The sequence below is a fragment of the Equus przewalskii genome, chromosome 29 (genome assembly GCF_037783145.1).
Source record: "Equus przewalskii isolate Varuska chromosome 29, EquPr2, whole genome shotgun sequence".
NCBI classification, from domain to species: Eukaryota; Metazoa; Chordata; class Mammalia; order Perissodactyla; family Equidae; genus Equus; species Equus przewalskii.
Genome location: NC_091859.1, coordinates 4089056 through 4102943, shown reverse-complemented (window position 1 = coordinate 4102943; position 13888 = coordinate 4089056). Strand labels below are relative to the sequence as shown.

At 37.5% G+C, this 13888-nt stretch overlaps 1 protein-coding gene across 1 annotated transcript in view; it reads right to left on the bottom strand.

Annotated features, from left to right (window-relative positions):
• Positions 1–8108: 8108 nt before the first annotated feature.
• GLIPR1L1 (GLIPR1 like 1) overlaps positions 8109–13888 on the bottom strand; it is a 38584-nt gene continuing 32804 nt past the window's right edge. Inside the window, exons 5-6 of the mRNA XM_008544406.2 lie at positions 8352–8378; positions 8109–8263 (exon numbers count right to left, since the gene is read on the bottom strand). Of these exons, the coding sequence (XP_008542628.2) occupies positions 8172–8263; positions 8352–8378 (119 nt within the window). The 3' untranslated portion in view covers positions 8109–8171. The remainder of the gene's footprint in view (positions 8264–8351; positions 8379–13888) is intronic.

The following is a 13888-nucleotide window of genomic DNA, read 5'->3' as shown; positions in this document are numbered from 1 at the left end:
AAAAGCTCTACTTTTTCACTCCCCTCCCACGTTTTATGTTTTTGAAATCATATCTAATCTCTTGTTTTGTGTGTGTCTACTCATTACCCTCTTATCATTGAAATAGGTAATTTTAGTACTTTTGTCTTTTAACCTTACTATTATCTTCACAGGTAGTCAGTCTGCTACCTTTACTATATTTTTACCTTTATCAGTGATTTTATGGCCTGGTTTGTTTGTTTGTTTGTTTGTTTTTGATAATTTCCTAATCCCTATTTGTGGTCATCACTTTCCCACAAGTTCAGCATTTCTTGTAGAACTGGTTTCTTGGTAATAAACTCCTTTAACTTTTGCTTGTCTACGAAGCTCTTTATCTCTCCTTCCATTCTGAATGACAAGCTTGATGGATAGAGTATTCTTAGCTATAGGTTTGCTCCTTTTAGCACTTTAAATATGTCATGCCATTATTTTCTTGTCTGTAGGGTTTCAGCTGAGAAGTCTGCTGATAGCCTTATGGGCTTTCCTTTGTATGCCACTTGTTGCCTTTCTCTTGCCACTTTTAGGATTCCCTCTTGTCTTTAATTTATAACATTTTAATTATAATTTGTCTTGGTATGGGCTTCTTTTGGCTATCTTGTTTGGAGCTCTCTGTGCTTCCTGTACTTGGATGTCTGTTTTCTTCCTTAGGTTTAAGAAAGTTTTCAACTCTTATTTCTTCAAATAGATTTTCTGCCCCTTTGTCTCTCTTCTCCTTCTGGGACACCTACAATTTGAGTTTTAGCATGCTTGATATTGTCCCAGAGTTCCCTTAGACTGTTCTCATTCTTAATTCTTTTTTTCTTTTATCTGTTCAGCTTGGGTGATTTCCTCTAGTCTTTCGTCCAGCTCACTAATCTGTTCTCCTGTATCCTCTACTCTGCTGTTGAGTACTTATAGTGTTTTTTTTTATTTACAGTATTGTATTATTCATTTCTGATTGGTTCTATTTTACTTTTTTTAGTTCTTTGTTGATGAGCTCACTGTGTTCATCCAGTCTTCTCCCAATATCTGTGGGCATCCTTATGAGTTTTGTTTGAACTCTTTGTCAGGTAGATTGCTTATTTCTGTTTCATTTAGTTCTTTTTCTGGGGTTTTGTCCTGTTCTCTTGCTTGGAATGTATTCCTTTGTCTCCTCATTTTGCCTCTTTCTCTGTGCTTATATCTATGTATTAGGTGAGTCGGGTCTCTCTCCTGATCTTGGAGAAGTGGCCTTCTGTAAGAGATGCCTTTTGAGGCCCAGCAGTGTGCTTCCCTCTCATCACCAATCCAAATGACGTGGGAGTGACCCCTTTGTGGGCTACTTGTGTCCTTTGGCTGTGGCAGGCTTGCTCTTAATGCAGGTACCCAGGGAGTCTAGTCTTTCCTTCCCTGGTCAGCTGTTTGTAAATCTGGCTTGGGGAGCCTCAGCACCATTGGCTGCAAGGTCTAACAGCACACTCCTGTTGCAGTTTTTCTGTTAATTGGGTAGGTGCCCAGTGTAGCTGGTTTCTACGGTCAGGGGCTTACAGTTGCTATAGGCCTCAGGCCTACAAGGCTGTTGTCAGTTCTCTTAGGAGTGCAGCTGAGTGGGGCTAGCCCTAGGCATGGGAGCCTTCAAGTGTTTCAGGCTTTGGAGTGTGGGGCTGATCCTTTTTATGGCTATTTGTGGAGCACAGGTCTTCTGTGTTGATAAGCCTCACCCCCCACAGGACCACACACACCATCAACACTGTCCTGGTCTGTGCACTCTTTCCAATCCCATGGAGCATACCCTGACACCCTATTGCAGAGGTCCCCACCTCTCCACCAATGCCCCCCACAGTTCACCTGATCCTCACATAGGCCCTGACCCACAGAGGTGGACACACTCTCCTGCCTGTAGAAGATCAAGTCAATGCAGGCTGAAAAGTAGCCTGAGGGCTTGTTGTTGAGTGGCGTCAGTCCCTAGGGTGGGCTGCCTGCTCTGGCTGAACTGGATTAAATCTGCACTCCAGTGGGTGTTGCAGACCCCTGGGCTAACAGGCCAGGGGAAGTATTTCAATGGTATCTGCCAGAGTCTGTGTCAGTACACCTGGACTAAGTCACAACAATGGCCACCACCAAAGTCTCAGTCTCCAGAGAGGTCTCTCCTCTTGCCAAGATGCACCCAGAGCCTACCAGGTGAGTCTCTTTTCATCAAAGGACTGTCAGCCTTTCCTCTGGTGGTTTTAGGGTGCTGAGATGGGTGAGTTTGTGCATGGGCCCTTTAGGATCTGGGTCTTTTAAACTTTCATCCGATAGCTTTTCTGGGGGTATCTCCACTGCAGTTAATAGCCAGTGAAGCCAGATAGTAAGACACTCATCTCAGTTGTGCTGAGTCTGAACGATGCTTATAGCAGTCTCAGGCCACCACTCAGGACCTCACTTCTCCAGGGAGGGCTGCATACCTTAGGATGACTCCAGCCTGGCCAGCTGAGAAATTCTGCTGCTCCTGAAGGCAGCTTTTTTTCTCTCCAAAAGGAATTTCTGCCCCTTCCGCCTTAGTCAGGACTGTCCCTTGTTGTGGGGGTTCTTTTTATCCAGTTTTCTATTTTCTATCCAGGGTAATTTTTCCAAAAATAGTTGTAACCTGGTTGTGTTCATGGGAGGAGATGAGTTCACAGTTTGCCTACACCACCATCTTGATGGGATCTCTAAATTTTCTTTTTAAATTTTTAAATTGAGTTCATAATAGTTTACATCACTGTGAGATTTCAGTTGTACATTATTTGTTGTCTGCCACCACAAAAGTGCTCCGCTTCATTTCCTGTGTGCCCACCCCGACTCCCCTTCTCCTGGCAACCACTGAATTGTTTTCTTTGTCCATGTATTTGTTTACATTCCACATATAAGTGAAATCATATGGTGTTTGTCTGTCTCAGTCTGGTTTATTTTGCTTAGCATAATACTCTCCAGGACTATCCATGTTGTTGCAAATGGGATGATTTTGTCTTTTTTATGGCTGAGTAGTATTCCATTGTGTGTATGTACCACATCTTCTTTATCCATTCATCAGTTGATGGCCACATGAATTGTTTCCATGTCTTCGCTATTGTGAGTAGTGCTGCAATGAACATAGGGGTACATACGTTACTTTGGATTGTTGATTTCAGATTGTTCGGGTAGATACCCAGTAGTGGGATAGCTGGGTCATATGGTATTTCTATTTCTAGAGTTTTGAGGAATTCCATACTGTTTTCCATAGTAGCTGCACCAGGTAGCATTCCCACCAGCAGTGTATGAGGGTTCCTTCTTTCCACACCCTTTCCAACATTTGCTATTTTTAGTCTTAGTGATTATAGCCATTTTAATGGATGTTAAGTGGTAGTTTTGATTTGCATTTCCCTGATGATTAGTGTTGTTGAACATCTTTTCATGTGTTTATTGGCCATTTGTATATCTTCTTTGGAAAAATGTCTGTTCATATCCTCAGCCCATTTTTTGATTGGGCTGTTTGTTTGTTTGTTGTTCAGTTGTGTGAGTTCCTTGTATATTATGGAGATTACCCCTTTGTCAAATATATGCTTTGCAAATACTTTCTCCCAATTGGTGGGTTGTCTTTTTGTTTTGATCCTAGTTTCTTTTGCCTTGCAAAAACTCTTTAGTCTGATGACGTCCCAATTGTTTATTTTTTCTTTTGTTTCCCTTGTCCAAGAAGACGTGGTAGTCGAAAAGATCCTTTTAAGTTTGACGTCACAGAGTGCACTATGTATATTATCTTCCAGGAGTGTTGTCGTTTTAGAGTGCATCTTCAAGTCTTTTATCCATTTTGAGTTTATTTTTGCATATGGCATGAGATAATGGCCTAGCTTCATTCTTTTGCAAGTGGTTATCCAGATTTCCCAACATCATTTATTGAAGAGATTATCTTTTCTCCATTGTATATTCTTGGCACCTTTGTCAAAGAATAGCTGTGTGTAGATGTCCAGTTTTATTTTTGGGTTTTCAGTTCTGTTCCACTGATCTGTGTGCCTGTTTTTGTACCAGTATCATGCTGTTTTGGTTACTATGACTTTGTAGTACATTTTGAAATCAGGGAGTGTGATGCCTCCAGCTTTGTTCTTTTTTCTCAGGATTGCTTTAGCACTTCGGAGTCTTTGGTTGCCCCATATGAATTTTAGGATTCTTTGTTCTATTTCAGTGAAGAATGTCATTGGGATTCTGATTGGGATTGCATTGAATCTGCAGGTTGCTTTGGGTAGTATGAACATTTTAAATATGTTTGTTCTTCCAATCCATGTGCATGGAATCTCTTTCCGTCTATTTATGTCATCATTTATTTCTTTCAATAATGTCTTATAGTTTTCATTGTACAAGTCCTTCAGCTCCTTGGTTAAATTTATTCCTAGATATTTTATTCTTTTTGTTGAGATGTAAATGGAATTGTATTCTTGAGTTCTCTTTCTGTAAGTTCGCTATTAGAGTATAGAAATGAAACTGATTTTTATAAGTTGATTTTGTACCCTGCAACTTTACTGTAGTTGTTAATTATTTCTAACAGTTTTCCAATGGATTCTTTAGGGTTTTTTATACATAAGATGATGTGGTCTGCAAACCGAGAGTTTCGCTTCTTCTCTTTCTATCTGGATTCCTTTTCTTTCTTTCTCTTGCCTAATTGCTCTGGCCAAAACCTCCAGTACTATGTAGAATAACAGTGGTGATAGTGGGCATCCTTGTCTTCTTCCTGTTCTCAGAGGGATAGCTTTCATTCTTCTTAAATTTATTGAGGCTTGCCTTGTTTCCCAAGATATGGTCTGTCCTTGAGAATGTTCTGTACACACTTAAGAAGAATGTGAATTCTGCTATTTTTGGAGGGAGTGTTCTATATATGTCTGTTAAGTCTAACTGGTCTAGCTTTTCACGTAATTCCACTGTTTCCTTGTTGATGTTCTGTCTGGATGATCTATCCACTGATGTGAGTGGAGTGTTGAGGTCCCCTACTATTATTGTATTATTATTAATATCTTATTTAGGCTTGTTAACAGTTGTTTTACATACTTTGGTGCTCCTGCGTTGGGTGGATAGATATGTATAAGTGTAATGTCTTGTTGGTGGAGTGGCCCTTTGATCATTATATACTGCCCCTCTTTTTCTCTCTTTACCCATCTTATCTTGAAGTCTATTTTGTCTGATATAAGTATTGTGATACCGGCTTTCTTTTGTTTGCCATTATCTTGGAGTATCATCTTCCATCCCTTCACTCTGAGCCTGTATCTGTCATTAGAGCTGCTATGTGTTTCCTGGAGGCAGCATATTGTTGAATCTTGTTTTTTAATCCATCTGGCCATTCTACGTCTTTTTATTGGAGAATTCAAACCATTTACATTTAGGGTGATTATCAATATATGAGGGCTTAATGCTTCCATTTTATCATTTGTTTTCCAGTTCTCCTACATTTCCTTCTCATTTTATGGTTACAGGTCTTACAGTCAAGTCTCTAATCCATTTTGAGTTAATTCTTGTGTATGATATAAGATAGTGGTCTACTTTCAGTCTTTTGCATGTGGCTGTCCAGTTCTCCCAACACCATTTATTGAAGAGACTTTCCTTTCTCCATTATCTGTTTTTGGCTCCCTTGTCAAAAATTGGTTGTCCATAGATATGTGGGTTTATTTCTGGTATCTCAACTCTGGTCCATTGATCTGTGTGTCTGTTTTTGTGCCAGTACCATGCTATTTTGATTACTATAGCTTCATAGTATATTTTGAAATCAGGGAGTGTGATACCTCCAACTTTGTTCTTTTTACTCAAGATTGCTTTGGGTATTCAGAGTCTTTTACTGTTCTATGTAAATTTTAGGATTCTTTGTTCTATTTCCAGTAAAAATATCATTGGGATTCTGATAAGGATAGCATTGAATCTATAGATTGCTTTAGCGAATATGGACATTTTAACTATGTTGATTCTTCAAATCCACGGACACAAAATATCTTTCCATTTCTTTGTGTTTTCTTTTATTTCTTTCAATAACGTCTTACAATTTTCAGTGTACAGTTCTCTCACCTCCTTAGTTAAATTATTCCTAGATATTTTATTCTTTTTGTTGTGATTGTAAATGGGATTGTATTCTTGATTTCTCTTTCTGCTAATTCGTTGTTAGTGTATAGAAATACAACTGATTTTTGTATGTTGATTGTGTACCCTGCAACTTCACTATATTTGTTAACTATTTCTAATAGATTTTTGGTGGGTTCTTAGGGCTTTTGATACATACAATCATGTCATCCACAAATAGTGAAAATTTTACTTCTTCTTTTCCAATCTGGAGACATTTTATTTCTTTTTCTTGCCTAATGGCTCTGGCTAGACCTTCCAATACTATGTTAAATAAGAGCGGCAAGAGTAGGCATGCTTGTCTTGTTCCTGTTCTCAGAAGGATAGCTTTCAGTTTTTCCCCATTGAGAATGATGTTATCTCTCAATTTCTCATATATGGCCTTTATTATGTTGAGGTGCTTTCCTTCCATACACATTTTATTGAGAGCTTTTGTAATAAATGGATGCTGTATCTTGTTGAATGCTTTCTCTGCATCTATTGAGATGCTTATGTGATTTTTTCCTTCATTTTGTTAATCTGGTGTATCACATTGACTGATTTGCAGATGTTGAACCATCCTTACATCCCTGGAATAAATCCCACTTGATTATGGTGTATGATCCTTTTAATGTATTGTTGTATTCAATTTGCTAATATTTTGCTGAGGAATTTTGCATCTATAGTTATGAGCGATATTGGTCTGTAATTTTCCTTCTTTGTGTTGTCCTTGTCTGGCTTTCATATCAGGGTAATGGTGGCATTGTAAAATGAGTTAGGAAGTGTCATATCCTCTTCAATTTTTTGAAAGACTTTGAGAAGGATAGCTATTAATTCTTCTTTGAATGTCCGGTAGAATACATCAGAGAAGCCATCTGGTCCTGGACTTCTGTTTTTGGGGAGATTTTTGATTACTGTTTCAATCTCTTTAACATCAGTCTGAGCAGCATCTTTTTGAATATGTCTCCTCAGGCAAGGAAAACAAAAGAAAATATAAACAAATGGGACTACATCAAACTTAAAAGCTTCTGCATAGCAAGGGAAACCATCAACAAATCGAAAAGACAACCTACCAGTTGGGAGAAGATAATTGCAAATCATCTATTTGATAAGGGGTTAATATTCAAAATCTATAAAGAAGTCATACAACACAACAACAACCCAACTAAAAAATGGGCAGAGGATCTGAACATTTTTCCAGAGATGACATATAGATGGCCAACAGGCACATGAAAAGATGTTTAACATCTCTAATTATTAGGGAAATGCAAATCAAAACCATAATGAAATATCACCTCATGCCTTTTAGAATGGCTTTCATTAAGAAGACAAGAAGGAACAAGTGTTGGAGAAGATGTGGAGAAAAGGGAACTCTTATACACTGCTGTTGGGAATGTAAATTGGTTCAGCCACAATGGAGATTCCTCAAAAAATTAGAAATAGAACTACCATATTCTACTATTCTACTTCTGGGTATTTATCCAAAGTAAACAAAAACACTAATTTGAAAAGTTATTTGCACCCCTATGTTCATGTCAGCATTATTCACAATAGCCAAGACTTGGAAACAACCTAAGTGCCCATCAATAGATGAATGAATAGATGAATAGCTATAGCATATATATACAATGGAATACTACTCAGCCTTAAAAACAATGAGATATTGTCATTGCAACAACATGGATGGACCTTGAAGGTATTATGCTAAGTGAAATAAGTCAGATGGAGAAAGTCAAATGCCATATGATTTCACTTGTATGTGGAAGATAAGCAAACAAAGAAACTAGCTAACACACAGATACAGAGGACAGATTGGTGGTTACCAGAGGGGAAGGGGGGTGGGGAGAGGGCAAAAGGGGTACAGGGGCACATTTGTGCGGTGATGGATGGCAACTAGAATTTTGGTGGTGAACACACTGTAATCTATACAGAAGTTGAAATATAATGATGTACACCCGAAATTAACATATTGTTATAAAGCAATGTTACCTCAATAAAAGGCATTACATTTAGATGAGACAGGAGTTCAGAAGTCTTAATAATTAAACCGATGAGAGTTACATTGAGCCATTTAGTTCCTTTATTGTTGTGTCTTTCGAATTTCTCTTGTATGTAAATAACAGTTAAACTATTCTTGGAAGAACAATAATTAGGTACAATAGTTTATACGCTGTCTGAGGAGGTGCTTCCCCAGGTGGTTTCCAGTTGGGATACTCTGTCGGTAAAACACAACAGTTAAGAGCTCAACGTAGTTTCAAGGAGAGAAAGTAACTGAATCAACACTGAAATATTTTGATACATACTTTGAAGTTTGTCACGTTCTTTATTATCTAAAATAGAAAAAATAATATAAAATTAGAAGCATTTACTTACTTGTCTGACTTTTTGAACAAGATAATCAGCTTAGGAAACTTCGTTTGGCTTTTTACCTTAAGTAAGTGAAAGCTTCCTCCTCAAATCCCACAGGACTTAAAAATCTCAGATGCCCACTGCCAGCAATGTCATGCCCACAAATATTTCTAGAGTGCCTCTTCTATTGAAGGCACAAAAGCCTAAAAGAGGCAGAAGTATACACAGTAGTTAACTCTATTTTTGGCCCTCTGCCATGCCCATTTAAAGTTTTTGAAAAAGAACATAATTCTTTCTTGTTGAGTTTTGGATATGCAGAGCCCTTCATTAAACGTCTTGTTCATTTCTGCAGTGGCCCTTGCTCCACACTTTGCTTTACATCTTTCTCCCATCATATTTTTCTCCCTTATTTGCCATTTTAACAGGACCCTGAGATTTGTTAGAAATTCATTTATTTCATTTTTTTTCATTCATGTACTCATTTTTTGAGTGACTACTATGTCTGTATGGTTATCAGGAAATAATAAAGTTCTTTTCCTAAAAGAAAAGTGAAGGAAGAAAATCTATCATCAATTTAAAACTCAGATACATAAATAAAAATGATCATTTCAGAGAGTGATTCATGCTATGAAAAAAATAAACTGGGTCAATGATAGAAAATAATGAGGAACTTAACTATAATAATAGCTAAAATTTACTGAGCACTTACTTTATTTGGGGCTCAAATCACTTTGTATGATTTATCATACTAATTCTCTTAGTCACCTCCTGAGTTAAGCAATCTGACTCCAGGTCTAAACATTTAACCATTATGTTACATCTCCTCAAAAAAGAAGTTAACAGGGGCCAGCCAGGTGGTGCAGTGGTTAAGTTTGCAAGCCCTGCTTCAGCGGCCCAGGGTTCACTGGTTCAGATCCCAGGTTCAGATCTACGCACCGTTTTCTAGGCCATGCTGTGGTAGGCATCCCACACATAAAGTAGAGGAAGATGGGCACGGATGTTAGCACAGGGCCAGGCTTCCTCAGCAAAAAGAGAAGGATTGGCAGCAGATGTTAGCTCAGGGCTAACCTTCCTCAAAAAAACAAAACAAAACAAAAAGAAAAAAAAAGAAGTTAACACAGTTAAAAGTTGGCTTTCTATAGAAAATGATGGACAAAAAAGAGGAAAGGCACAAACCAAAAGTCATAGGACTTAAACAAATGGAACATAGAACAGAGATAAAAAGATAAGAGAATTTCATTAAAACTTGAATAAAACAGAAATTTGCCAATTTTCACTCAGAACCTGAATTTCACATAACATTTATTTATTTATTTTTGCTTGAGAAAGTTTGGCCCTGAGCTAACATCTGTGCCAATCCTCCTCTATTTTCTATGTGGATTTCCACCACAGCATGGCTAGATGAACAGTGTAGGTCTGGGATCTGAACCCTCAAACTTTAGGCTGCCGAAGCGGAGCATGCCGAACTAACCACTACACCACCGTGCCAGCCCCTCATAGAACATTTAAAGAAATTAAATTGGTAATTAAAAATCTACAAACACATACACATACAAACCAGAGCAAAATCATTTTACAGAAAACTTCTCCCAGACATTAAAAAAATAAATAATCGGAATCTTACAAAAATTGTAACCAAAATGTTAAAAGAAGTAATGTTGCCAACTTTCAACTTCTTTTATGAGACAACTTCAATCTTGCAGTCAAAATCATATTAGGAGAAATGAAGAAGGAAAATTACAGACCAGTCATAATTTTAAAATTAAATGCAAAAATTATAAGTAAAATGTTAACAGAAATCTAGCAATCTATAAAAGAAACCTCATGACCAAATTGGATTTATCATGGTAATGAAAGAACAGTTTAAATTTGGATTACTGAGCCATCACTTGACTCCTGATACCCATATGAAAGTATAAATCTCATTGGTTAAGTTGTATACATTAAACACATGTACAGCTTTTTATAAGTCAATTATACTTCAATAAAGTGGTTTAAAATAATAACAAGGGAAGTTATAAATAAAAAATGGAAACAGGAAATAGAATATGATAAAAGACAGATTTTAAAAATTAAAAAACCAGCATGTACCTACCTCTTTACAATATTATTTATTTGTATACAATATTATTTGTAATACAATAATTTGAAAATATTAGTGAAATGGACCAATATTGAAAAAAATTGTATTTACTCAATGTGGGATTTAAAGCACAACTAAATTTTTAAAAATTAAAGTTGCACAGTATTACTTCTAAAATGGTTTCCAAAAAAAGGGAAATCTTTTGATGTAGTTTAAAGCATTAAAACACTAAAGGAAAAAAAATTGGGGATCATTTCAAGAGAGGCAGAAAAAAAATCTGATAAACTTTCATTCAAGATAAAAGCTCATAGAAAAACAAGGAAAAGAGAAAACTTCCATAACCTGGCAGTGAGGATTCATTAAAAACTATCTAAAGCAAATATGCATAATGGTGAAACACTATTTTTAAAGTCAGGAACAAGAGAATGGTATCTACTATTATAGCTCATGATCAACATTGCACTGGAAGATTCACTATTAATATTAGTAAAATAAATAACTGACAAAGATCAGAAGAAAGAACAAGACTTGCATTTTTTACAAATAACATGATTGTCATTATAGAAAATCCATGAGAATCAACAAATCATTAGAAATAATAAGAGAATTCAGTAAGATTCCTGGATAGTAGACTGATATAAAAATAATGTATATTTCTATAAATCAGCAGAAACCAATTAGGAAACATAATTTTAAAACACCATTTATAATAGCAACAAATACCTGTTACCAAGGAATCTAATTTGATGTCTAAGACCTTTACTGAGAACATTTCAAAACTTAACTGAAAATGTTTAAAAAGCCAGAATAAAGCATCTTTATTAATGGAAATAGTCAATGTGCTAAAGATGCTAATTCTTCCCAAATTTATCTATAAATTCAATGTAATTCCAACCAAAATTTCCAGGTCTTCTGTGGAATTGATAAGTTTACCTTAACATTAATATGCAAAAGCAAAGGGCCAAGATTAGCCAAATAATTTGGGAAAGGAACAAGTCAGGGAAACACCTGCTACCAGGTATCAAAGCTTTATTGCAGCCTCTGCAGCTTGTGGGTACTGTCTGGGAGACCCACTGTCAACAGCTGCTTCAGTCTCCAGGATGGAGTCTTTTATGACAGATAAAAGCTCTCATCAAGCACAGCTAGAAAATCCATATAACATAAAACAAAACAATGTTTAAGAGTGCTAAAGCAACAAAGACTAGAGGATCAAGATTTCAGATTAGGAGATCCTTGGAGAGGTGGGCTGATGTTATGAAAGCTATTCTTTTCCTGGGGCCATTTGTTTTTTCTGGGCCCAGGACTAGAGCTGAAAATCTGGTCTTTGCCTAGGCAGAGGTCAATTTCCGGAAAACAGAGAAATCAGCAGAGCTTTTGCTGGCCTTGCAGGGCTAGAGAGATATAATTGGAGAATTGCATAGTTCAAGATCCGGCTGAGGGGTAGAGGTGGAAGAAATGAGCCCAAGAGATGCCCATTTTGCACTCAAGCTGTGTGTTTAATTTTGAAGCTGTCGGGGGCAGGAGGCTAAAACACTAGGCTGAAAACCTCTGGAAATCAAAGCAGATTTTTCAGTAATTTCTGCATGCTAAAGCAGTAAGGATTTGGGTTCAGAACCCACCAGGGAAAGGCAACAATGAACACACCAGTCTTTCCGTGGTAAGCCCCAGAAGTCTACACCTGTGGAACAGGGGCGAACAGAGGTAGACGGAACCTTACATAAATTCTAACCAGCCTCAACTGAATTCCGTTTGGATTAAGGTGAACACCCCTGACTCTACTGTTCAGCAGAGGAAAAGGCAGAACACTCTACATTTTTGTTTTACACATGTTGTTAAGCGTTTAATAAAAACTTACTAGGCACACCAAGTATTTCCAAAATCTACTGCTGTGAAACAAATCCAAGACTTAGTGGCTTAAAAGAATAAAAATTATTATTTCTCACAATGACCTGGGTTGGCTGGCTCTACTAGGAGATTCCTCTGCTATATGTAGTGTCATCAGGGTTCAACGACATGGCTGCACTTAGCCAGAACTCATTCGGGGTTGAAACAGAAAAATGACCTCTCCTCTCCAGGGCTTTTCTCAGTGTGACATCTCCAGCAGGAGAGCATGGATTTCTTAACGTGCTGGGGGGCTTCTAACAGCAAAAGCCAGAGCTGCCAGGTCTCTTAAAGGCCAGGCCCAGAACCGACACAATTATCAGGTCCTTATTCCAGGGGAGGAGAAACAGTGTCCCTTCCTGATGGGAGGAGGGGCTTGTGTGTAAAGGAGGGGAGAAATTGTTGGCAGCTGTCTTTAAAGACAATTCACCACACGAAGAAACAGAGCATATTACCAAAACCAAGGGAAAACAAAACAGTCCTGAAACTAGAAACAGACCCACAGGTGATCTGCATGCTGGACTTTTTAGAAGGAGGTTGGAATGTTGGGAGGTAGAGATGATGGAGCTTACTATGTCAAAGAGAGGATAACAAAAAATACAATAGGAGAGAGAGACCAGAGACAGAGACGCTGGGCTTGTCAGCCACGGGGTGTAGAGTCAGGCGTGTCTTCAACTGCAGTAAGAAGCAAGTGATGAATTTTAAGAAAAGACGTTATTTGATCTGATTTTCTTTATGTAAAACAGTTTTAAGTAGAAAGAGAAGTGGGAGACCACTAGTTCAGGTGGAAAATGATGGTGGTTTAGATACCAGGCAGGAAGGCGAGGTGAAAAAATAGTGCACCATTGTTGTCTTTATATCCCTTGACTGGAAAACATTAGTTTGCAAATACAAGATAGACAACAAATTTATTTTTAAAAATTCTTTGAAATCTGAAATTAGAGGGACCATACTTACAATTCATTCCGTAATTGAAATGTATGAATATAGAAACATGCATACCTCATAAATGGAAAGATTGATGAATTACTACAAAGTGAGCACACCTGGGGAACTACAGCATAGGTCCAGAAAGTCCTTGGCATCCTCATCTAATTACTAACTCCTCTTTCCTCTCTAAAGGTAACCAGTATCCTGGCTCCAGATGTAGATGCGTTTTCATGATTTTGAACTTTGCAGAAATGGAATTAATATGCATTTTTTGTGTCTGTCTTCTTTCATGGCACCACCTTTTTTTTGAACAATTTTCAAATCATCTCCACTCTTCACCCATCTCACTCTGTCCTCAATCAAGAATTTACACACTTATCCTTAAAAAGTAACTCTGTTCTGAAAACTAAAGGCCGGTGATGAAAGAGAAACATAGTTATAAATCACAATTAATTTGGACACTAATGTATTGCTTCTGAATGAGTCACTATTTTAGTAACAAGAAATAAAAGCAGGTGGATGGAAGAAAACACAGATAAGAAACACTTCAACCGATCGCTGTTTTGAGTGCAGCAGCAAACTCCATCAGTTCTGCCT